At 46.0% G+C, this 25,055-nt stretch overlaps 2 protein-coding genes across 2 annotated transcripts; both read right to left on the minus strand.

Moving 5' to 3' along the window:
* Window positions 1-5,394: 5,394 nt before the first annotated feature.
* On the minus strand, window positions 5,395-8,824 carry LOC123436476 (TOM1-like protein 1). The gene is made up of 4 exons (XM_045115633.1): window positions 8,353-8,824; window positions 7,219-7,780; window positions 6,626-6,889; window positions 5,395-6,098 (listed from the first exon to the last, which is right to left on the minus strand). The coding sequence occupies exons 2-4, from the start codon at window positions 7,735-7,737 to the stop codon at window positions 5,688-5,690; spliced, it is 1,194 nt and encodes a 397-aa protein (XP_044971568.1). The 5' UTR covers window positions 7,738-7,780; window positions 8,353-8,824; the 3' UTR covers window positions 5,395-5,687.
* Window positions 8,825-9,140: 316 nt separating this feature from the next.
* On the minus strand, window positions 9,141-15,208 carry LOC123436460 (glycerol-3-phosphate acyltransferase, chloroplastic). The gene is made up of 13 exons (XM_045115632.1): window positions 14,754-15,208; window positions 14,521-14,618; window positions 14,340-14,426; window positions 14,146-14,243; window positions 13,443-13,500; window positions 12,919-13,020; window positions 12,771-12,832; window positions 12,563-12,673; window positions 12,136-12,214; window positions 11,801-11,920; window positions 11,616-11,729; window positions 10,298-10,448; window positions 9,141-9,649 (listed from the first exon to the last, which is right to left on the minus strand). The coding sequence occupies exons 1-12, from the start codon at window positions 14,998-15,000 to the stop codon at window positions 10,314-10,316; spliced, it is 1,311 nt and encodes a 436-aa protein (XP_044971567.1). The 5' UTR covers window positions 15,001-15,208; the 3' UTR covers window positions 9,141-9,649; window positions 10,298-10,313.
* Window positions 15,209-25,055: the final 9,847 nt, after the last annotated feature.

Raw genomic sequence — 25,055 nt, forward strand, 5'->3', positions numbered from 1 at the left:
TGGCCGTACCTAATGGTGGTGGAGAAATGTGCAGGACTGGGGCATGTCGACGTAGAGCGGTTTGAGTGTACCTAATGGTGGTGGAGAAACATGCCTCAGGAGCCTTACATTTCGCAAGGCCACTCGATCACCCAGGTGTCGCCCATGCCAGCACCCACGGCGTTGGGGCTTTGCCCGGTGAGGAACAACCTTGGTAACGGGTTGCGCCTCATGGAGGTTGGGAAATGTGCGGGACCGGGACCTTCAGACACAGAGTGCCGAAAGTGTCCTCAAACCACCCCGCAAGCAGGGAGGAAGCGTCATGAACGGAGCCACGCTCGCGGGTCAGACCGCCAGCGTCACGACAACACGGGGCCGACAGCGGCTACGTCCATGAGGAAAACATCGCACACCCCTCAAAGGACGCGTTAAAAGGTACCCTCCAGTTACATCAAAGTTGCTATTAAACCTAGTACGTAACCATATAAGGAGGACGGGGTTGCGGATCAGGAGGACACATCATCGTCAGAGCTCACGTCGCCGCCTTCGGGAGTGAGCCTAGTCACCAGGTCTTCCACATGGACCTCGACCCATTCGGCCAGGGTGGCACGGATCGTTTCTGGCACCGGATCTAGCACGACGGCGAAGTCAAAGTCTCGGTCGAGGCGAAGGATGTGGCTGAAGACGTCCGAGGCCCCTTGGCCCAAGAGGTCACGGCTCTTCTCCTCTGCGAGCATGTGGGCCCTCTCGGCGCCCACCTCAAGACGCTCCACGACACGGAGGAAGAGGCCCAGGTACCCATCGTCATCGGAGACCAGGGGCTTGAGACACCCTCGCCGCAGATGTCGCTCAGAGCCCGGGAGGCTCTTCCCTCGAGGGATTGGAACATGTGGGAGCGCTCAAGTTGGAGGACGCGAGCATGGATTGCCTCTCCGAAGGTCTCACCAACCAGGGAAGCTGCGCCTTTCACCTGTTTGCAAAGAAGAGACAATTTACCTTCGGCAGTAGCCTGGGCCTCTAGCGCGACATGTCGACGTCTCACTTCTTGATCCAACCTTTTCTGGAGGGCATTGACCTTGTTTTTCAGGTGCTCACGGTGCTCGTGGAAGTGAGACTCCTGGAGCCTCAGCTTTGCTCGATAGTCAAGAAGGGAACGCTGAGCCTCCGCCACCTCCATGTCGATCTCCTCCTGAAGCTCCGCCTCATGATAGGCAAGGATTCCTCAGAAAGCGACACGTGGCGCTCCTTCATCTCCATACGCTCCCGCTCCAGGCTCTGCTCCACCTCTACAAGAGCCAGCGAGTTGGCGGACGCTCGAAAGCCCTCGCCGGCAGGGAAGAATTCGGCGGGTGGACCCCCTCGGGTGGCCCTCAGCCGAGCCTGTTCTTCAAGATCGGCGTTGAGAGTGCAGAGCTCCCTGTGGCCATCCTCGGAGGCCCTGTGCCGACAATCAGCCTCTTGAGCCTCGGAGAGGGCATGCTCGTGGGCCTCTTCCGCCGCGGCAAGAGACCTCTCCGCCTCCGCATGGGCACGCTCACGCTGCAGACGACCGAGGTTCACGGCAACTTCAAGCTGGTGCCACCCCGATGCAAGGTGTCGGCGCTCATCCTCCAGGCGGACTTCATTGCTAGCAAGCCCCGTCCCCAGATGCTGAATGATGTGATGTACAAGACCCAAACTATGAACGTAGCGTATGATGTGATGGACAAGACCCAAACTAGGAGAATGATGTGATGGACAAGACCCAAACTATGAACGTAGCATATGATCGTGTCAGTTTATTGCTACTGTTTTCTGCATGTCAATGTATCTGTTCCTATGACCATGATATCATGCAACTCCCGAACACCGAAGGAATACCTTGTGTGTATCAAATGTCGCAACGTAACTGGTTAACTATAAAGGTGCTCTACAGGTATCACCGAAGGTGTTTGTTGGGTTGGCATGGATCAAGACTAGGATTTGTCACTCCATGTGACGGAAAGGTATCTCGGGGCTCACTCGGTAATACAACATCACAACAAGCCTTGCAAGCAATGTGACTAAGGAGTTAGTCACGGGATCTTGTATTACAGAACGAGTAAAGAGACTTGTCGGTAACGAGATTGAACTAGGTATAGAGATGCCGACGATCGAATCTCGGGCAAGTAACATACTGAAGGACAAAGGGAACATCATACGGGATTAACTGAATCCTAGACATATAGGTTCAACCGATAGAGATCTTCGCAGAATATGTAGGAGCCAATATGGACATCCAGGTCCCGCTATTGGTTATTGACCGAAGAGTGTCTCAGGTCATGTCTGCATAGTTCTCGAACCCACAGGGTTTGCACACCTAAGGTTCGGTGACGTTTTGGTATAGTTGAGTTATAGGTGTTGGTGACCGAATGTTGTTTGGAGTCCCGGATGAGATCCCAGACATCACGAGGAGCTTCAGAATGGTTCGTAGGTAAAGATTGATATAGAGAAAATCCTGTTTTGGTCACTGGAAAAGTTTCGGGCTCATCGGTAGTGTACCGGGAGTGCTGGGAGGGTACCGGGGGGCCATCGGGAGGGGTGTCTCGACCCAAAAGGCCTCATGGGCTATGGGAGGAGTCAAACCAGCCCCTAGTGGGCTGGTCGAACCAACCACTAAGGCCCATGCGGCTAGAGGTGGGAAAAACCCAAAGGAAAGGAAGGGAAGGAGTCCAAGTAGGAAAGGAATCCTACTTGGAGTAGGATTGGAGGTGGACTCTTCCACCTCCTCCTATTTCGACCGAACCCCTAGAGGGTTTTTGGCTGCCTCCTCCCCTCCCTCCCTCCTATATATACTACTCCCTCTATCCATATATATAGGGCCTAATGCGTTTTTCGAAGCCAACTTTGACCATATGTTAGAGTAATAATACATGACATGCAAGTTACACAAAGCATATCTTCAAATTCCTACGTGAAAGGAGCTTACAATAATATAATTTTCACATTATACATTTCATATACTATTAATCTTATCAATAGTCAAACGCAATATCGAAAAATGCATTAGGCCCTATATATATGGATGGAGGGAGTAGAGGATTTATAGGGAAAAGCTAACCCTAATTGCCACGTGCTCCCTCTACTTCATCTAGGTCGGTTTCTCCTCTAGTCTAATTCGACGGTGCTTAGGCGAAGCCCTACTGAATTAGTTCACCACCACCACCATGCCACCGTGCTGGAGAACTCATATACCTCTCTGTATCTCTTGCTGGATCAAGAAGGCGGGGATCGTCATCGGGCTGTACGTGTGCTGAACGCGGAGGTGCCGTCCGTTCGGCACTAGATCAGGGTGGACCGTGATGAGATCGCTGGACGGATCATGATGAGATCACGGGACGGGCTGCGATTTGGATCGCGAAGATGTTCCACTACATCAACCGCGTTATATACGCTTCCGCTTAGCGATCTACAAGGGTATGTAGATTCACTCTCCCCTCTCGTAGATAATCATCACCATGGATAGGTATTGCGTGTGCGTAGAATTTTTTTTGTTTCCCATGCAACGTTCCCCAACAGACTCCGCATCTGCAGCCCGGCCCGCAAACGTTTTCCGTGAATCCGCAAATGTACGTGGGGGTAGGCATAAAAGCCGTTTGGGCTCCCATTTGCGGGGCCAAACCCTCATATTCGCCGCCGAATTCGTCACTACCGTTCCCCTCCCTTCCCTAGCTCCAGCTGCCCGATTCGCTCGCCATGGACGCCCTTCCTCCGCATCTGCAGCAGGAGCGGCGCAGGTGCGTCGTCGCCGAAGCCGCGCGGAAGCGGTCGTCGCATAAGTGGACGGGGAGGGGGCTCCTGGTGCCGGCGTCGCTGCTGCGGCGGGAGACCGGGGAGTTCGACATCCGCCACGGTCTCGTGCCGGCCCCCGCGCCTCCCGATTCGCCATCGCCGGAGTTCAAGGAGGGGAGCTCCTCCGGCACCTGGACCCTTTCCACCACGGCGCCGTCGCCATACACTCCGGCCCGCGAGGTCGCCGTCGACGAGGACGGCTTCGAGATCTACGATCCGGCCGCCTTCGAGGGCTCAGTGACCCGCGAGGACTTCGTCCCCGAGGAGGTCCTCGCCACGGTGACCGGCGCGGTCGTGGCGCGCTCCGCAGAGGAGGTCGAACACAACGCCAAGCACCGCCGCCGTGAGGTCGACATCGATCAGCTCTTGCTCGAGCAGGGCCTCGAACAGGACCGCCTCCACCGCGAGCAGGAGGCCGCCAAGGCGCGCGAGAAGGGGAAGTCCGTCGTCATCTACGTCGACGGCGACTCCAACGAGGAGTGAATGCACTCCGGCAACGGCGCGGCCGCACCCTGCGAGCTCCGGTGAGCTAATTTTGGTCTGTTTAGGGTTAGGGCCACGTCTTCGAACGCATTTTGGCCATCTGTGGCAATGTTTACCCACCCTCCCCTCCCGCGGGATGTAAATCTTAACGAACAACGGATGAACTAGTATTGGATGAACTAATCTTCCGCGTAGTTTGAATATTTAAATTTGCAGTTCTAACTACCGTGTCTATTCTACGCAACACGTTTTTAAAAACTGCAATCCAGTTTCCACTGGACTGTAAATTGTGTACTTTGCAGTTTCAGAAACTGCAGGGTTTGCTAGAGATGCTCTTAGTCGTGCGCAAGGAGCAACAGTTGAGGGCCCGATTGAGCTCTCCCTGCAACAAGGCTTAGCGAAAGGCGTGGATGGAGTTTGGGGCTTTGACGATCTGGTTCCTAATACACGAGTGAGCGTGCGACACATGGCGGCGGCTGGACGCATTACATGTCAGTCTAGGAAGCGTTTCCGAGTGACCGCTGGAGGTTCCCGCAAAGGGGTGCCCTCCAAAAAAATTGAGGGTAGCTACCCTCCAGATTTTTTTCCCCTGAGATTTAGGTACCCTCCAGTTAGACTTAGGAGGTGTTTGTTTCAGGGAGAAATGTCCGGTACCTGTTTACGCTGTAAACAGAAAACGGTACACACGTTTGGTACGTATACGCTGTAATCGGCTGCCTCCGTTAACGACTCCAGGCCAGTTATCGATCCTTACCACCCACACACACCCGTAAACGATTCCGTTACCAGGGTGATCTATTTCCCTTACCGTTTACGTTACCACTCTCTAATCCAAACACCTCCTTAGTCGTTCCTTGACAACCTAATCCCCGTGGGCGGGTGCCAATGATCCTTGACAACCTAATCCCCATGGGCGGGTGCCAATGATCAGCGTCACGGCCCGTGGGCCTTGTAAGTGTGCGTGCGAAGGGGCTTGGCTGTTAATGGCCTCTAAGCGAACATGGATGCAGAGAAGCACAGTTCTGCCTTCCTTTGTTGCTGAATTCTTTCAGTCTTCAAAATAACTTGGTGACAAAATATATAGACTTGAAAAATCGTGATGAACGAGCAGGCCTGTCTTCGTATCACCGAAACGTTATACAAAATATACATGAAACTCAATCTGCGATACATGTGAGCAGCCCCAGCATTCCAAATTTCCAATAATTTGGCACGCATAACAACCACAGAAAGAAAAGGAGTCTCACATGAAACTCACTGCAACGTTAGACATCTACCACTATACAGCAATCCCCGAGATACAGGAGAAGATAGACGCGCAAGCACAGACCTGTATCAAAGTTTGGAAATGCACTGAGCACGCAACACCTTTATGACAAGTTTCAGCCGGATAGATATATATATATACCCGTTGATCATAAACCAATGAAATCGTCCTTCTGCTCCTTCCGGGGAGTTCTTTCCTGCTGAGAGGAGGTGCCGGCTTTCTTACCAAAGATCATGTCATCAAGATCCTGAAGCAAGTCATCCCCGCCGCTAGAGCGACCACCGGACCCAGCCGATTTCCTTGCGGGGGTGTCTTTGCCAACAGCGCGTGGGGATTCCTCGGGCTCCACCGTGACTGGAATCATCGCTGGTTCTGGCTCAGGCTCTGCGACAATGGGCTCCTTGAGGTCTTCGTACTTGGACAGAACTTTCTGAAGTTCATCGTGGATGCTCAGTGCCTCGAAGAGTTGAGCCTCGTTATCACCTGCAGTCTCGACGATTCTCTGGATCGTGTGTTGACACTGTTGGCATTGCTGGACCAGGGTGGTAGTCAAGTCATCCTGCATGTATGTGAGGTGCAGAAGACAATCAGGACACGAAGTTGATGATGGCATCGTACTTGTATAATATTGAATTAGATATCTGAATAAACAGATACTCCCTCCGTAAACTAATATAAGAGCGTTTAGATCATTAAAATAGTGATCTAAATGCTCTTATATTAGTTTACAGAGGGGGTAATAAAAATAATAGAATGATGTTCTTAACAAACTGTCAGTTAACTACTTACTTCCAGATACTGCTCTGTACCGAGACTGTGATGAGGTAATAAGGGATAACAGGTTGATTGGCCAGGGCCATTGTTGCAGTATACTAGAAAGACCATTAAATTTAACTAATGCTAGCAACCAATATATAATTTCCTTAACATATAGTCATGCATAAAGATAACAAAACTTCAAGCCTGCCTTTTGAGATGCCTACATCACCGACTGCACATTGCCTATATCACAGATTCCACGCTGAATGACATGAACTGGTCACCTAAGCTGGAGTTTCGAATTGACCGGCAAAAGAAAAGACTAACCTCCAGAGCCTCTTTTTGTGGAGATGATGATAGCACCGTGGAAAGAAGTTCAACGCTATTACGAGCCACCTCAAAAGCCTCATCGACTTGTACAGAAGGGGCAGCACGAACAGGAGCAAGACTTTCATCTGGAATTTCTTGATACCCATCCTGTGCTGCATCAGAATACGGTTCAGCTGCCGGTACTGAACGGGGAGGAGTAAATATTGGCGCAAGGCTCTCATCATCGCGGCCAGGGAAGCGAATCCCCCTAGATCTTAAACTCTGCAACGAAAACCAAATGTTAACTGAAATCCACATGTTTAATAGCGCTAGTTGGCCAGAAGCAATGATATAAGTTTCAGGCACAACATTGTGCTATGGATGCAGTGTAAACTGCACTAAAGGAATGTATATGAAAATGTATCATATTACCCCTCCAATTAACACAAGTAACTTAATATCTGGTTATCCACAAATTAACCAAAGTTCAAAAGGAACTATTTAAACTTTCTCAGATTCTCTTGGCAGGTCAGCAGTAAAGCATTGTGTTCCGGTCAAATCAGCTAGTTTAACCAGAGAGCATTCCGTGTATGTTGATCATCAATAAGTACCTTGTAAGTTTCTTCAAAGACGGGAAGGTAGCGGAGCTCCTCTCCTGACTCTCCCCATGCTTCAATAAGCATGAGCGCCTTGTTTCTGTTGTTGACTATAGTCTGTGGGTCATCAATAAGCTTGACCATTTCATCAAGGACCCGCTCCGCAGCAATCTCGGAGAAAGCCTTGTCACAGTTTTTGACAATGGTCTCGAGGAGGACAAGAGCCAGGTACTGCACCCTGGGGCTCTTGAGCATGATCCGCCTCTTGATGGCGCGGATGAGCTCGACGCTGTTGACCCTCTCGGTGTTGGCCATGTCGCATATCTCAAGATTGGTAGCCCAATCAGGGCCGTCCATGGTCTCCAAGGTGGCCTCGTCGACAATCTTGTCGGCCATGTTCTGGCCCTGGAAAAACTCCTTCATCTTGAAACTCATGCTGGTGACGCCGGTGGACATCTTGCGGCTAACTTCCGCGCCGCTGATCTTGAGGCGCTCGCCCAGGGCGTTAACTTTGTCCATGAGGTTGTCGCTCATCTTGTCACGGTGATCCGGCAGGCAGCCGATACCTGGCGTGGCTCTGCAGGCAAGTAAAGTGCGACGTCAGGACAACATAGCAAAGAAGAAATGGAGCACCACAAATTGCAATTCACTATCAGCCAAGAAGGGGGATCCAAGCAGCCGCAGTGGACAGAAATAGAGATCGAGAGGATATCTATTCCTAGAACAGCACAGCTCCTTGTGTGTGATGCAGCTAGAGCTAGGGTTTTATGCTTGGTGCCCAGAAAAAAGAAGGGGACAAGACAACGCAGCCTGCAGGACCTTCTCTTGGCCGTGGAGATGGAGCTGAACTGGTGAAGGACCGCGTAGATGGATTGCTACACAGGTTGACAAGTACAGCACTAGTGTTTGTTTATGTGTTTTAGTTTAGTTTTTTGTACGATTTGGTTACAGGGGAAGGGAACACATCGCGAGTTGGTAAGGAAAGAAACGGGAATCGGGGGGCGGTGATGGTTTGGTCGCGTTTAGGCGAGCGGTATACGACGGACAATTTTGTGTTGGATATGGGGATTGGCGGCGGCGGCGGCGGCGGCGTTAGTAGCAGAGCAAGAAGAAGAAGAGTAGGCAGGCTGAGAAGGGTGGAGAACTCACCAGCCCGAAGCGGAGAGCGACGACGACGGTGACAGAGATCGGGGTCGGCGGCTCCCTCCTCCTCCTCCTTCCCCAGCTCAGGCGCAGAGTAAGCGAGGCGTCTGCTGCGGCTGCCAAGGGCAAGGGCGTGAATGGTGACGGAATGGATTCCACCTTCGAGTTCCGTCCCCACTTCTTCCTTTCCCCTCTTCTACTGCTTTTTTTTTTTTTTTTTGAGATTGCTGTTTCCCCCCTTCTACTTTTCGCCTTCCTGTGGATGGAAGGAATGGTGCAAACCCAGTTGGACGGGCAAAGGTCACGTACGCTATAAACCTACTCTATTAGCAATTATTATTATCATTGTGTGGTCATCGTTTGATTATCCTTCATTATCTACTGAGATAGCCTTCATAATCCTGGTGATGGTGTCATCAGGTGATCAAACTCAACTGTAAGATGAGCCAGAATTCCCCGAGGAAGGAAATCGAGCTTTGTTGCAAGAGAAAATTCGTCTAATCAATCTTCTTTCTTTCGGGAGGAGGATTCGGAGTGCAGGTCGACTCCGGTTGCTTGTGTTGGCTTGCCGCGTCTTCAGAGCACTGCCTGCGACCGCGTGCTCTGGACCTATAAATTTCAACACGCTCACGCATATAGATGCGGCCTCTTTCTTTCCACACTTGTTTATATCTTCCTACTGTCGCCGTCCAAATCCAAATGCTTCGGTAAATAAATTCAGACGAGAGCGACGCCTCCAGTCCAGATAAAACACGGGAGGTTACATCCACACATGTTCAACAGGAGCCAAGACAAACAGGAAGGCGACACATATTGGGCTCTGCTCTGTATATATCATGTCATGTGTCTCCAAATTTTGGAGCAAAAGAATTAATATGTACACAAAACTAATCAAAAAAATAAGACGAGCACAAAAAGAAATATCAGCATTTTGATCCAGACGACTGCCAGGATCCAGGGGCCAATCTGTATTTGCTGGACCAATCTGGCCCAGATGATAGCCATCTGATACAGCAGTAGCTGTTCACAAAAGATGAACACATGCATCATCTGCTGCTGGGTTCCGCCGTGCTATTTAGGATTTAGACCTGACAACAGCCGCAGACTTCCTGTCACTACATGAACACGGTGTAGCAGCATATCACACGGTTTTTCCTTCCCGCGACTTCAACAACTTACAGGATCTGCAGGGCCTCATCCTAACTGTGACGACATCAAAGTTTAAGGCCATCCCAGCAAAAAACCACAACGTTGCACTATAGCAGTTCATCTGCTCTGTCGAAAAGAAATGAGAAATCCAGGCCTGAAAATTGAAGGTGCCGCAAATTTGTTATGCAAATGCAGTCCATCAAATAAACTTCTTCTAAGCTAAGAAAACTATCTTTGACTTCTTCTAAGCTATGAAAATTATCTTTGGAATGGAACATCACATGAGGCAAAGAAAACTATCTTTGGAGGGACATCACATGAGGCAGTACATGAGGAATGGAAACGGTTAATCAGTTATCTTTTGCAGGGGTCGCTTACTAGATCAGATGCATCATACAAAAATATGAAATCACAATTTTCTTGCATGATACCATGCAACGGTCTTCTGATTTCTCATGCAAGCTGCATATGCAAAACTGCTACAGCATTTATGGGCTCCACTTTCTTTGCTGATTGACTAGCATAAACATAAAGCAACGGAATCTACGTACACAAAAAGTCCATGTGAAATTGCACTTTGTACCAACCCAAACTCACGTATGTCAAATTACCAAACTCGCAAATGTCGCAGTGGGGTAAATGCATGCGTGTGTTTAATGCAACAAACAAATAAAACCTCCGTCCGGAATTAGTTGTCGCTGAAATGTATGTATTTAGATGTATTTCAGTGCCAGATACATTCGTTTGAGCGACAAGTAATTCCGGATGGAGGGAGTAGAATGAATGGGAGTATATAACAAACCTGAGAAAGCTTAGTTTCACCGCCATGGTTGCGAGAGTGAGATGGCAGGGTTCGACGAAACTGCTCCACGGTCTCTAAAGATAGCAGACTTGAGGACATTATATTGATCAACAACTGAACTGTACAGAGCCTCTGAGAAGTTCCCCCTTGCCTGTATTTAATAAATAAACTTAGCATTATTCTCACCGGAACAAAGAAAAAAATTTAAACAAAGAAACACAAGGTCAAACAAAAAATACAAGTGAGCAGAAGATGAAAGTAACTTAAAGAAATTGTAAGCACTACGCTAAGTTTTCTCTGCAATAATTTTCAGCAATGCAGATCTTTATCCACCAGATGGATGAGAAACCCACAATGCACGCGGCCCTTTTGAGTTCTCAAAAGAAAAGAAAAATAATCATGTATAAAGGTTATGGTATATCCCGTGCCCTGTATGGAAAAGAAAAGGTATAAATTTCACTAAAAATATGACTACTTATAACCTGCACACAAAAAAAGTGAATAGTACCACGTTAATATTCACATGGTTCTTCTTTTTCTGAACAGGTCGCCAATGATCCTGTTTTTGCAGATGCTCGTGATATATCATAAACCTTTGCAGACGCATGCAACACGGGTTGCGCAAGTTACCGATTGCAGATTCTATTTACCAAGATTTTCAGACAAGAGACGAATGGCTAGCAGGAGTTAAAATTCACAAGATTACCAACATTCGCATTGCAACATGGAAATCCATCCACCAGTCCCAAGGGAGATTGACAGAGTTGGCGATGTAGAATCGGAAGAAAAACAAGTGGAAACAATACCTAATTGTGCAATAATGCAACAGTAACTTGATTTCCACCCATCAAACAAAAATGAGAGCAAGCCAATCATTCATGACTTAAGGCTTTCACTCTAAGAAGACTTCCAAATGGAAGGGCCTACCACTGATGAATAGTGTACATATTCAGACACTTCCACCATATAGACTACACTATGTATATGAATTTTGACAATGGATCATTAACCTAGTTTAGATGTAATCAGTAGTTCTCAGTACAAAGGCAATCACAGCGACAAGCTAATCTAACATTGTTCTTCTACCTGAACATTGTTTAGAAGCTCTGCAACGATACCCTGCCTCAGCAAACAAGAAAGGGGCAAACAGAATGTGCAGCTTATAAACTAGCCCAAATGTATCAGTATAGCCAGCTATTTGCAGGCGCCAAAAGTTTTTCCATTGAATGGTCCTACCGATAACAGGCCTAACACTTCACAGAAACTAGAGCAGGAATATCAATAGATATACAGAAATGAAACATGAAAGCATACAAACCTCATCAGCATTCTGAGATTGAGCAGTAACATCCCCATACTTTATTTCTTCAGCTACTGACAAGCCTACACCATGGAAGGATATCACCCTTTGCTCACCAATCTCTTTCTCAATCTGTTCAAATAAAAACAAAAATTCAAAGAGTAAAAATATTTGAACTGGTGAGACATGGCAAGTAACCATACCTGTTGTGGTGGAGGCATAATCTCATAGCATAGCAATGATAATGGATATATGTGCCCAGGAACGCCAGAATGCTCCAGAAGCCTCCTCATATTATCCACTGCAGATGCATCAAATGGCGCCTGCCCTTGTTTTTGTAAGTAGCAGACAGGATAAAGGTAAGGGGAACTAAAACAAAATCAATCTCTTTGTTGCAGTTTTTTCATAGTACCCTCCCATTTCCTTTGTCATAACAATGTCATTGGATTGAAAGAAAATTGTGCATAATGATACACAGCAACCTCGGCAACATGATAAGACAGCCAAACCATATAGACTAGCAGGGAAGAGAACATACCGGGTGCCATTCTCCAGTCAAGGGGTCAGGACGGTCTCTACCGCCACTCGGAGCTATCCAAATTATATGTGAACCCCCACTACATAATATCATAAAAGATAAGCATTATCCTCTGATGCAAAAAGTGATCCTAGTCTAGCATGTCTTCCCTTAAAAGAGAACAAAGCCAGTTCCATGATGATGAGCATGAAGGTCAATATTGCTTATGTACCCATGTGGTTATCTCCTTAACTCTATTTGCCTTTGAGCGCAATTGAACAATCTTCACTGCGCCAGCACTAGATTTAAACCAAAACTCGTATCATGTTTTACACTAAAAGTGAGTTCACTGTCACTAACTTGCAGTGGTTAAACATACACATCAATTAGGCTAGCTACTGACAGGAAAATAGGATGAAAATAACCACCTATTGTAAGGAGATAGTACCGTAAAAGCAAAGCCATTTCCTTGAGACTTCGAGTGTTTGCCCTCCTCTTCATCTCAATTAGCTCAGGAAAATCATTCATATGCTTTTTTGAGTACACACAAAGGAGGTTTCTGTTATGAGAAAATGTTTACGTGGCGAACTGATGTTTTCCGGTAACAGGATTAGAAGAAAGCAGAATAACAACTTAGCATTATTATACAAACTGACCTTCCCATGCTAAATGGCTTGCAAAGAGGATCTGTAAGAACCCTATCCCCAGCAACATAAACCTATAGCAAATGGGGTTTTGATACTAATGCGGTTAGCTTATGATGATTCCCAAGAAAATGGTAGTTTGTTCAGAGAGTTCCCTTACTATGTTCTCGCTAATCCACGGATTGCTTCTTTCAAGTGACAAGGCAATAACTGCTGGATCCGCTTCTGTCTGATGATTAGACATCAGAACAACATTATGACCCTGCAATGACATAAAAAAATCAGAAAATATTTTGCTTACACATATTCAGTAAATAATATTTAACATTGTGAATTGAAAGAGTAACATAAGTTAGATACATAAATATATGGCGCTGGGGGTGCCACGTGGTAAGATGCACTAAAACGCTTTCTCTGCTAGAATTTAAGGATCGGCTGGTGATGCCATCTATATGGAAACTTGATTACATTGTTCTATTTCACCAAGTAAGCAACATCTCTCTCGACCATTTTGTGACCTTTGGAGTCTGGTACCCATCTTCTGATTCATAATAGCGGTTTCTGCTTTTCTTCTTAAAAGATCATGATGGTCTGCATTTACTAGAACACTAAAAAGGTTTGACGCCAAAGAAGCTAGTGATTGACATTTCATGGGAAAATATGACGAAGGTTAGACAAGTTCACCTGCCGGAGCTGCTTCTCCATATCACTGAATACAGAAATGTTACCGACATAAGAGTTCCTGAGCATAAGGAAACCATGTTGATAGGTCAAAGATCAATTTTGGATACATATGAATGTAGAAACTCTCCTGACACGTGATGGTAATTAAAATAAACTAGAATATGTTAACAAATACCACTGTTCTGTTGACGGAAAATACATTATGACTAATGTTAGGTAAAAACAAATTAACTACTTGTTGCAATATAATGGGCAGATACATCTTCCAGGAACTGGAGATTGCAGGTCAGATACTGTGCATTACAATCTAAAGCACAGATTTATTATCACCTTCAAAATAAATTCCTCAGCACAATGGAAATATGTGCACAGCATCCAGAATTTTCATCAAAATTCATGAATATTAAATATGCATTTGTCCAACAGACTGTGAAGGGACATGAATGACAAAAACAAAAAAAGTAAGGGTCTGTGACAGTAGATGTGCAATACAACTAATATGCACCCTGTGAAAGGAGTAATATATTGTAATGAATGAGTCTGATGAGGCATAATGCATCACTATTCCTGTTTACACAGAAGATGTCCATGAGAAGTACAGCAAACTTCGTATGACACCATATGAACCAAACAGCAAACTTCGTATGACATTATTGAACCAAAATGAGCCTCTTATATGTTCTCAGATCAGATTCTTCATTACCTAAAATCTACCAGTGGCCTAATGTAGTTCTGACCGAAAGTGTAATAGTCAAACGGTTCTCTGATGGCCTTGTGATAAGGCTGAAACGTAAATGGATTCTGCAAAAGAACGTGAAGATTGGTGTAAAAGTGCATCTTGGAACAAAGAGAAAATGTGAGAGCGAATTGGGAAGGTAACGGGCATAGAAATAGGACCTCTGCATCTAGCAGAACGCGGTCAAATAAATCCATCATGTTGGAAAGCATGATCTGATATGCATTTGGATCCCCATTTTGTAGCACCTAAACACGCCAAAGCAATCACAGAATATACGTCATGAGTAATAACTGAATAAGGATCTAACTGTACCGGAGAGGAAACAGGAAGTATATTTACCGCATTCTTGTAATTGCAGTACAGGTTTTCAAAGTTGTCAGCAACATCTGGACGCAACTTCCCTCTCTCCACTTCCTTCCTGACGCGTAGAACGAACTCTGCACACCACATGCAACTGATGGTTTCATATGAATGATGAAAAGGAACGAGATGAGATGCGATTTCCGGGATCACTCCTCTACGAGACTGAACAAATGTGCGAGTCAAAAATGCATTTGGGAGCAGCAGCAGACCTTGCTCGCTGCGCACGTCGAGCAGGGGCGATGGCCCCGCGACCTCCTCGTCCGCCCCCGTGTCGGAGGCGAGCACGGCGCCCTTGACCGGTAGCCGCGGGGCCCGGCCGCCTCCGGCCGCCCTCCACGCGGGCAGCCGGAGGGCGCAGCGCCTGGGACGGCGGAGGCCCGCCGGCGCCGCTAGTATGGCAGGTCGGTGAGAGGCCCAGGCGCCTCCGGCGAGCGCGGCGAGCGGCGGGGCTTGCATGGAGCGGGCGGGCGTGAGGTTCTAGAAACCGAAAACCCTAGCCAGTGGGAAGGAGAGTGGTGGTGGTGGGCACGAATCGGCGGAAAAGGAAGACGGGCGACGGAGGCGACGAGGCGGCGACGGGAACGGTGCCGATTCTCGCTTCTTGGTTTCTTCTCTCAACGCAAGAGAAAAGAAGGATTTTCAAGTGGATTAGGATTCTCGTGCGAGCTCATTGGCACCGCTGCTTTATATTTTTGCACATACGTCCCTCTCCTCCCGTCTCTCCGAATCTAGCCTTTTATGCGGATCATGCTATTTGTCACGATTTTCATTCAATCTCCTTTTTGCCTAACAACCTGAATTCTTCTTTGGATATTCAATGGAACAAACAAACTTTTTGGGAGAATAACCAAAAAATTAGTTATGGCTTTTCACGTAATATTGTGACACATTTTTGTTGAAAATGTTCATGTGTGAAAAAGAAGACCCGGCTAACAAATGCCCTTACGGTTGTTGGGGTGACCGAGGAGAGTTGTCATAAAAAACGGACGAGAGCACGTGGACCAACCCCCACTCTCTTTCTTCTTTCTTTGGATCCTTCTTTTCTATATATTTTTATATCGGAAGCTTTCTCTTTACAGCGTAAAAAAAAAAGATTGGCATGGCCCTTGATAGAGCACGCACGAATCTCGTCCAACTCCATCAAGTTACAACTCCCTCATAAAAACAGATGAGCAACTTCGTCCATCTCTCATTTTCCCTTCGATTTTGCACAGAAGCACATGGATAATAAAAATCATGGCTGGATAATACTTCTTTTGCACGAAGAACATCCACGTACGTGTTTTATGGTAGACTTACAAAAAAGGTAGCAACTTTAGTTGCAATCGCATGTAACTGTTGCCTAAAAGTAAAGCAACTTATGCCATTTCTAATCGATCCCTTATAACCGGTTAGAAGAGTAACTTTCTTTTAATCCTCTAACGGGCACCTAGTCGATCCTTTATTCGTCGTAAGGGACTAGATTTTTTACTCCGGCACAAATTTCTTTCTAAACATACTCCATCATTCGGCGATCGAGTAAAAACCCGCACTCTCCCTCCCGTCACCATCGGCCCTGCTTCTTCATCGGCGTGTCTCCCGGCAATCGTCCGTCGGCCTCGCTATTACCCCATTGCCTCTCTTGCCCCCCCCACCGCCCTTCTTCCTGACGTCGAGCCCATTCGGCCCCCGTTGTTGTCACCATTATTGATTCGTCGGATTGCTTCGTTGCTTCTACTTTTTATGTCCGCTGCCGCATCACACCTAGCTTGCAAATGTTGTAGGTCACTCTCTCTCGTCGTCGCCGGCATGTTTGGTCTCAACGACACCGGTCAGCCGATGCACCTCCACCGCACTGCAAGTGTTCGACGAAATGCCTAGGTGAGTTTTTCGTTCGTTTCTTTGTGAACCGGGTCGTTTGGATTGAACCTAGTGATACATGTCTAATGTATCGATAATTTATGAAGTATTCATGATAGTATTATACAATTTATATATACTTTTGGCAACATTTAATATTATTTCTTTGGGACTAACTTACTTACCTAGTGTCTAGTGTCAGTTCCTGTTTTTGTGTGTTTTTTATTTTGAAGAAATTCCATATCAAACAAAGTCCAAAGGCAATAAAAGTTTACACGCGATTTTTTATAGAATATATGTGAATTTTGAGAAGAAGAATCAACGTAACACGGTGCCCGAGGGGGCACTGTGACATCCCCGAATTTGTGCTACAGTAATCCATGGAATCGAACTACAGTAACCTTTGGGTTGTGATGATCCATTTTGCTAATCTTCATTTGATCCAAATCGAAATTCAAATTCAAGTGCGATCCAATGTCAAGATTTAAAATTATCACACACGAAATATAAAATGTTCCTATTATAGAAAATAATGTACAGTTAAATATGTTGGATAAATCAACAATTTTAGAAGTGTTTAAATCCACTAAATTAAAATAAAACTAAAACAGAAACAAAAACAAAACAAAAAATACAACCCCACCCCAAATTGGGCCAGCCAGCCCATCTAAACCACCCACCCACCTAATACCTACCCATGGGGTATTTAAACCCATGCCCAAACCCTAGCCTCACTCCCTCACCCCACTCCTTCCCCACCCCGCCGCCAGGCTCACGCCAGAGCCACTCACGAGGTTGTCTCCCTCGTTCCTCTCCCCCTCGCTAGCCCCGCTCTCTCCCTCCCTTGTTCCTTCGCGCGAGCACCAGCTCCCCCGCCTCCCTCGCTACCCCAGCGCACCGGGCCCCCTCCTTCCTCCAGTCCCTCGCCCGGCCAGCTCCCTCTTCCCCTCGTTGGTTGATACATCTCCAACGTATCTATAATTTTTTATAGTTTCATGCTATTATCTTGTCAAACTTTGGATGTTTTGTATGCCTTTTATATATTTTTTGGGACTAACCTATTAACTCAGTGCCAAGTGCCAGTTCCTGTTTTTCCCATGTTTTTGACCCCTTTCAGAGGAGGATTTTAAACGGAGTCCAAACGGAACGAAACTGCCAAAAAGATTTTTTCCGAAACAGAAGAAGATCGGAAAGCCTGAGAATCAGGGCAGGGGGCCAGCAAGGACCCCACAAGCCCCCTAGCCGCGGCCAGGGGGGCCCGCGCCTCCCAGGCTTGTGGGCTCCCTGGGCCTCCTCTGCCCTAGATCTTTCGCCTATAAATTCCCTAAAATCCCTAAAAAATCAGGAGATCATCGAAAGTACTTTTCCGCCGCCGCAAGCTTCTGTCTCCGCAAGATCCCATCTGGGGCACGTTCTAGTGCCCTGCCGGAGGGGGATTCGGATACAGAGGGCTTCTTCATCAACACCATGACCTCTCCGATGATGCGTGAGTAGTTCACCATAGACCTACGGGTCCATAGCTAGTAGCTAGATGGCTTCTTCTCTCTCTTGGATCTTCAATACAAAGTTCTCCATGATCTTCATGGAGATCTATCCGATGTAATCTTCTTTTGCAGTGTATTTGTCGAGATTCGATGAATTGTGGATTTATGATCAGATTATCTATGAATCTTATTTGAGTTTCTTCTGATCTCTCTTATGCATGATTTCATATCCTTGTAATTATCTTCGAGTTGTGGGTTTTGTTTGACCAACTAGATCTATGATTCTTGCAATGGGAGAAGTGCTTGGTTTTGGGTTCATACCGTGCGGTGACCTCACCCAGTGACAGAAGGGGTAGCTAGGCACGCATCGTGTTGTTGCCAACAAGGGTAAAAAGATGGGGTTTTCATCATTGGTTTGAGATTATCCCTCTACATCATGTCATCTTGCTTAAGGCGTTACTCTGTTCGTCATGAACTCAATACACTAGATGCATGCTGGATAGCGGTCGATGTGTGGAGTAATAGTAGTAGATGCAGAAAGTATCGGTCTATTTGTCTCGGACGTGATGCCTATATGTATGATCATTGCCTTAGATATCGTCATGACTTTGCGCGGTTCTATCAATTGCTCGACAGCAATTTGTTCACCCACCGTGATATTTGCTATTTTGAGAGAAGCCTCTAGTGAACACTGTAGCCCCCGGGTCTACTCCACACCATATTTTCAGCGTTACTCTTTTTCTTCGTTTCACTTTCCGCCTTCAAATCTCACTTTGCAATCAATCTTGAAGGGATTGACAACCCCTTTATAGCGTTGGGTGCAAGCTCTTTGTGTTTGTGCAGGTACTCTGGATTTGACGAGATTCTCCTACTGGATTGATACCTTGGTTCTCAAACTGAGGGAAATACTTACTGCTCATGTGCTGCATCACCCTTTCCTCTTCAAGGGAAAAACCAACGCAAGCAAGTCTCCGTTAACGTGTTAAATTTTGGCGTTGTTGTTTGAGAAGTAGCAAGAAGGATTTCTGGCGCCGTTGCCGGGGAGGATCAAGTCAAGAACTCATCCAAGTAAGTGTCGCAAACTCATCTCTTGCATTTACTTTGTTTGTCAGTTGTCTCTCGTTTTCCTCTCCCCCACTTCACCAATTTGCCTTTTTTGTTTGCCTTTTTCATTCGCCTTTTTCTCTTGCTTGCTTTTTGTTCGTCTGTGTGGGATAGTCTACCTGTCCTCATGGCTAGATCCACCACTTCGAACGATACTCCCGAGAGCGAAGTCCTCAATTTCAAACAAATTGAGGAAGAAAACTTAAAGGACGCTTGGTATAGGATTTGCAATGCTCAGAGTAGATCTACTCATAAGCAATCCACTACCGTCCTGCTTCGCAGTTTTTATGTGGGTGTTTCTCCTTGGAATAGGTATATTCTTGACACCATCGTAGGTGGAAATTTCTTGGGTAGTCATACCGTTGATTCTTACGGAGCTGTAATAAATTTGGTAGGCTCACCCCCACTCATGGTTAATGGAAGTACCTTAACTCTAGAACATGTGATGCATAGGCTGGACGTCATTGAAAATAAAGTTGCTACGATCGAACTCATTGAGAATTTGGATAAAAAGATCCACAATCAAATCACTCAGTACGGATCCAATGTGGGAATGGTTTTGAAAAATTTAAAGGAGAAGGAATCCACAGTTAACGAAAAGCTAGGTCATGATTCCGCTAGGATTGGCAAACTAGAGGATGTTATAACCAACTTGGGTTCCACTTTTGCCGCTATGCAGAATACTCCAAATTTTGCCCACAATAAAATCACCAAGTCTATTTTTTTCCTAAAAGTAGTGGTGAATCATCTAGCAAGAAAGATGAAAACCTTAAGATGATAAATGATCACGCTACTTATGGTTTGAGCACCAAAGACGACGATACGTGATTCTATCGCCTTATGCCTAGCTAAGGGCGTTAAACAATAGCGCTTGTTGGGAGGCAACCCAATGAATTTATTTCTTTTTCTTTATGTTTTGTTGCGTCCACACTATCGTAATTCTGTTATGATTGTGTCTTTTGTGTTTCTTTTTGTGTTTGAGCCAAGCAAAACCTTTATGATTAGTCTTGGTAATGGTTGTTTGATCCTGCTGGAAAAAGACATAAACTTTTCGCTCACGAGATGATTTTTCATTTTTATTCAGAAAGAGATTTTGAGTTGATTATTTTTTCTGCTGGTTGATATGCCTTTTGCCCAGGCAGACTCCTCGGTCAATATCCAACAGCGGGACCTGGATGCCCATATTGGATCCTACATATTCTACGAAGATCTTATCGTTTGAACCTCAGTGCCAAGGATTCATATAATCCCGTATGTCATTCCCTTTGTCCTTCGGTATGTTACTTGCCCGAGATTCGATCGTCAGTATCCGTATACCTATTTCAATCTCGTTTACCGGCAAGTCTCTTTACTCGTTCCGTAATACAAGATCCCGCAACTTACACTAAGTTACATGGCTTGCAAGGCTTGTGTGTGATGTTGTATTACCGAGTGGGCCCCGAGATACCTCTCCGTCACACGGAGTGACAAATCCCAGTCTTGATCCATACTAACTCAACTAACACCTTCGGAGATGTTGGAAATATGCCCTAGAGGCAATAATAAATTAGTTATTATTATATTTCTTAGTTCATGATAATCGTTTATTATCCATGCTATAATTGTATTGATTGGAAACACGATACTTGTGTGGATACATAGACAAAACACTGTCCCTAGTAAGCCTCTAGTTGACTAGCTCGTTGATCAAAGATGGTCAAGGTTTCCTGGCCATAGGCAAGTGTTGTCACTTGATAACGGAATCACATCATTAGGAGAATCATGTGATGGACTAGACCCAAACTAATAGACGTAGCATGTTGATCGTGTCATTTTGTTGCTACTGTTTTCTGCGTGTCAAGTATTTGTTCCTATGACCATGAGATCATATAACTCACGGACACCGGAGGAATGCTTTGTGTGTATCAAACGTCGCAACGTAACTGGGTGACTATAAAGATGCTCTACAGGTATCTCCAAAGGTGTTCGTTGAGTTAGTATGGATCGAGACTGGGATTTGTCACTCCGTGTGACGGAGAGGTATCTCGGGGCCCACTCGGTAATACAACATCACACACAAGCCTTGCAAGCAATGTGACTTAGTGTAAGTTACGGGATCTTGTATTACGGAACGAGTAAAGAGACTTGCCGGTAAACGAGATTAAAATAGGTATGCGGATACTGACGATCGAATCTCGGGCAAGTAACATACCGAAGGACAAAGGGAATGACATACGGGATTATATGAATCCTTGGCACTTAGGTTCAAACGATAAGATCTTCGTAGAATATGTAGGATCCAATATGGGCATCCAGGTCCCGCTATTGGATATTGACCGAGGAGTCTCTCGGGTCATGTCTACATAGTTCTCGAACCCGCAGGGTCTGCACACTTAAGGTTCGACGTTGTTTTATGCGTATTTGAGTTATATGGTTGGTTACCGAATGTTGTTCGGAGTCCCGGATGAGATCATGGACGTCACGAGGGTTTCCGGAATGGTCCGGAAACGAAGATTGATATATAGGATGACCTCATTTGGTTACCGGAAGGTTTTCGTGCATTACCGGAAAAGTTTCGGGCTCATCGGTAGTGTACCGGGAGTGCCGGGAGGGGTGCCGGGGACCATCGGGAGGGGTGTCACGTCCCAAGGGGTCTCATGGGCTATGGGAATAGATAAACCAGCCCCTAGTGGGCTGGAATAAGTTCCCACTAAGGCCCATAAGGTTTGAGAAGGAAAAAACACAAGGTGGAAAGAGTTTCCAAGTGGGGAGGTGGAATCCTACTCCAAGTAGGATTGGAGTAGGACTCCTCCACCTCCAATTTCGGCCAAACCTTGAGGGTTTGAGGCTGCCTCTTGCCTCCCCCTCCCTCCTATATATACTGAGGTATTAGGGCTGATTTGAGACGATTTTTCCACGGCAGCCCGACCACATACCTCCACGGTTTTTCCTCTAGATCGCGTTTCTACGGAGCTCGGGCGGAGCCCTGCTGAGACAAGGTCATCACCAACCTCTGGAGCACCATCATGCTACCGGAGAACTCTTCTACCTCTCCGTCTCTCTTGCTGGATCAAGAAGGCCGAGATCATCGTCGAGCTGTACGTGTGCTGAACGCGGAGGTGCCGTCCGTTCGGTACTAGATCGTGGGACTGATCGTGGGATTGTTCGCGGGGCGGATCGAGGGACGTGAGGACGTTCCACTACATCAACCGCGTTCACTAACGCTTCTGCTGTACGATCTACAAGGGTACGTAGATCACTCATCCCCTCTCGTAGATGGACATCACCATGATAGGTCTTCGTGCGCGTAGGAAAATTGTTGTTTCCCATGCGACGTTCCCCAACAGTGGTATCAGAGCTAGGTTTATGCGTAGATGTCTTCTCGAGTAGAACACAAAAGTTTTTGTGGGCGGTGATGTGCGTTTTGCTGCCCTCCTTAGTCTTTTCTTGATTCTGCGGTATTGTTGGATTGAAGCGGCTTGGACCGACATTACTCGTACGCTTACGAGAGACTGGTTTCATCGTTACGAGTAACTCCGTTGCTCAAAGATGACTGGCAAGTGTCGGTTTCTCCAAATTTAGTTGAATCGGATTTGACCGAGGAGGTCCTTGGATGAGGTTAAATAGCAACTCATATATCTCCGTTGTGGTGTTTGCGTAAGTAAGATGCGATCCTACTAGATACCCATGGTCACCACGTAAAACATGCAACAACAAAATTAGAGGACGTCTAACTTGTTTTTGCCGGGTATGCTTGTGATGTGATATGGCCAATGATGTGATGTGATATATTGGATGTATGAGATGATCATGTTGTAATAGAAATATCGACTTGCACGTCGATGGTACGGCAACCGGCAGGAGCCATAGGGTTGTCTTTATACTAACGTGTGTGCATGCAGATGCGTTTACTATTTTGCTAGGATGTAGCTTTAGTAGTAATAGCATGAGTAGCACGACAACCCCGATGGCAACACGTTGATGGAGATCATGGTGTGGCGCCGGTGACAAGAAGATCGTGCCGGTGCTTTGGTGATGGAGATCAAGAAGCACGTGATGATGGCCATATCATGTCACTTATGAATTGCATGTGATGTTAATCCTTTATGCACCTTATTTTGCTTAGAACGACAGTAGCATTATGAGGTGATCTCTCACTAAAAATTTCAAGACGAAATTGTGTTCTCCCCGACTGTGCACCGTTGCTACAGTTCGTCGTTTCGAGACACCACGTGATGATCGGGTGTGATAGACTCAACGTTCACATACAACGGGTGCAAAACAGTTGCGCACGCGGAACACTCGGGTTAAGCTTGACGAGCCTAGCATGTGCAGACATGGCCTCGGAACACATGAGACCGAAAGGTCGAGCATGAATCGTATAGTTGATATGATTAGCATAGAGATGCTTACCACTGAAACTATTCTCGACTCACGTGATGATCGGACTTGAGATAGTGGATTTGGATCATCTACCACTCAAATGACTAGAGAGATGTACTTTTTGAGTGGGAGTTCTTAAGTAATATGATTAATTGAACTAATTGTCATGAACATAGTCTAATGGTCTTTGCGAATTACGATGTAGCCTGCGCTATAGCTCTACTATTTTTTTGTATGTTCCTAGAGAAAATTTAGTTGAAAATTGATAGTAGCAAACTTTGCAGGCTGAGTCTGTAAAACCGAGGATTGTCCTCGTTGCTACGCAGAAGGCTTATGTCCTTAATGCACCACTCGGTGTGCTGCACCTCGAGCGTCGTGTGTGGATGCTATGAACATCCGACATACACGTTGCTGATGACTACACGATAGTTCAGTGCAAAATACTTAATGGCTTAGAAGCAAGGCGCCGAAAACGTTGTAAAACGTCACAGAACATAAGTGATGTTCTAAAGAGATGAAATTGTGATTTCATGCTTGTGCCCTTGTTAAGAGGTACGAGACCTCCAAACAAGATTCTTTGTCCACAAAGTAAAGGAGAAAAGCTCAATCGTTGAGCGTGTGCTCAGATTGTCTGAGTACGACAATCACTTGAATCAAGTGGGAGTTAATCTTCCAGATGAGATAGTGATGGTTCTCCAAAGTCACTGCCACCAAGCTGTGAGAGCTTCGTGATGAACTATAACATATCAAGGATAGATACAATAATCCTTGAGCGATTCGCGATGTTTGACACTGCGAAAGTAGAAATCAAGAAGGAGCGTCAATAGTTGATGGTTTGTAAAACCACTAAGTTTCAAGAAAGGCAAGGGCTAGAAGGGATACTTCGTGAAACGGCAAAACGGTTGCTGCACTAATGAAGAGACCCAAGATTAAACCCGAACCCGAGACTAAGTGCTTCTGTAATGAGGGGAACAGTCACTGAGGCGGGGCAACTCTAGATACTTGGTAGATAAGAAGGCTGGCAAAAGTCGAAACAAGTGTATTTGATATACATGATGTTGATATGTACTTTACAAGTACTCCTAGTAGCATGAGGGTATTGGATACCGGTTCGGTTGCTAAGTGATTAGTAACACGAAATGAAAGCTACGGCATAGACGGAGACTAGCTAAAGGCGAGGTGACGATACGTGTTGGAAGTGTTTCCAAGGTTGATATGATCAAACGTCGCACGCTCCCTCTACCATCGGGATTGGTGTTAAACCTAACTAATTGTTATTTGGTGCTTGCGTTAAGCATGAACATGATTGGATCGTGTTTATTGCAATACGATTATTCATTTAAAGAGAATAATGGTTACTCTATTTTCTTGAATATTCACCTTCAATGGTTTATTGAATCTCGATCGTAGTGTTACACATGTTCATGATATTGGTGCCAAAAGATACGAGTTAATGATGATAGTACCACTTACTTGTGGCACTGCCGCTTGAGTCATGTTAGTATAAATTGCATGAAGAGGCTCCATGCTGATGGATCTTTGTACTCACCTGATTTCGAATCACTAGTGACATGCAAATCATAACACATGAGCAAGGCCTTGTTTTCATTGAGATGAAATAAGATAGTAACTTGTTGGAAGTGATACATTTTGATGTATGCAGTCCAATGGGTGCCGAGGCACGTAGTGGATATCATTATGTTCTTACTTCACTGACGATTT

Source organism: Hordeum vulgare, chromosome 1H, assembly GCF_904849725.1.
Source record: "Hordeum vulgare subsp. vulgare chromosome 1H, MorexV3_pseudomolecules_assembly, whole genome shotgun sequence".
NCBI classification, from domain to species: domain Eukaryota; kingdom Viridiplantae; phylum Streptophyta; class Magnoliopsida; order Poales; family Poaceae; genus Hordeum; species Hordeum vulgare.

What these genes read in the sequence shown, in the direction of transcription:
- LOC123436476 (XM_045115633.1), bottom strand. Translation starts at nt 7,737, where the DNA reads ATGAGCGACAACCTCATGGACAAAGTTAACGCCCTGGGCGAGCGCCTC. An exon ending in TCTTTGAAGAAACTTACAAG is followed by an intron (nt 6,890 to 7,218) that starts GTACTTATTGAT and finishes TTTTCGTTGCAG; the next exon opens with AGTTTAAGATCTAGGGGGAT. An exon ending in CACAAAAAGAGGCTCTGGAG is followed by an intron (nt 6,099 to 6,625) that starts GTTAGTCTTTTC and finishes ACATACATGCAG; the next exon opens with GATGACTTGACTACCACCCT.
- LOC123436460 (XM_045115632.1), bottom strand. Translation starts at nt 15,000, where the DNA reads ATGCAAGCCCCGCCGCTCGCCGCGCTCGCCGGAGGCGCCTGGGCCTCT. An exon ending in AAGCCATTTAGCATGGGAAG is followed by an intron (nt 12,674 to 12,770) that starts GTCAGTTTGTAT and finishes TTCTCATAACAG; the next exon opens with AAACCTCCTTTGTGTGTACT. An exon ending in GAAATGGCTTTGCTTTTACG is followed by an intron (nt 12,215 to 12,562) that starts GTACTATCTCCT and finishes GATATTATGTAG; the next exon opens with TGGGGGTTCACATATAATTT.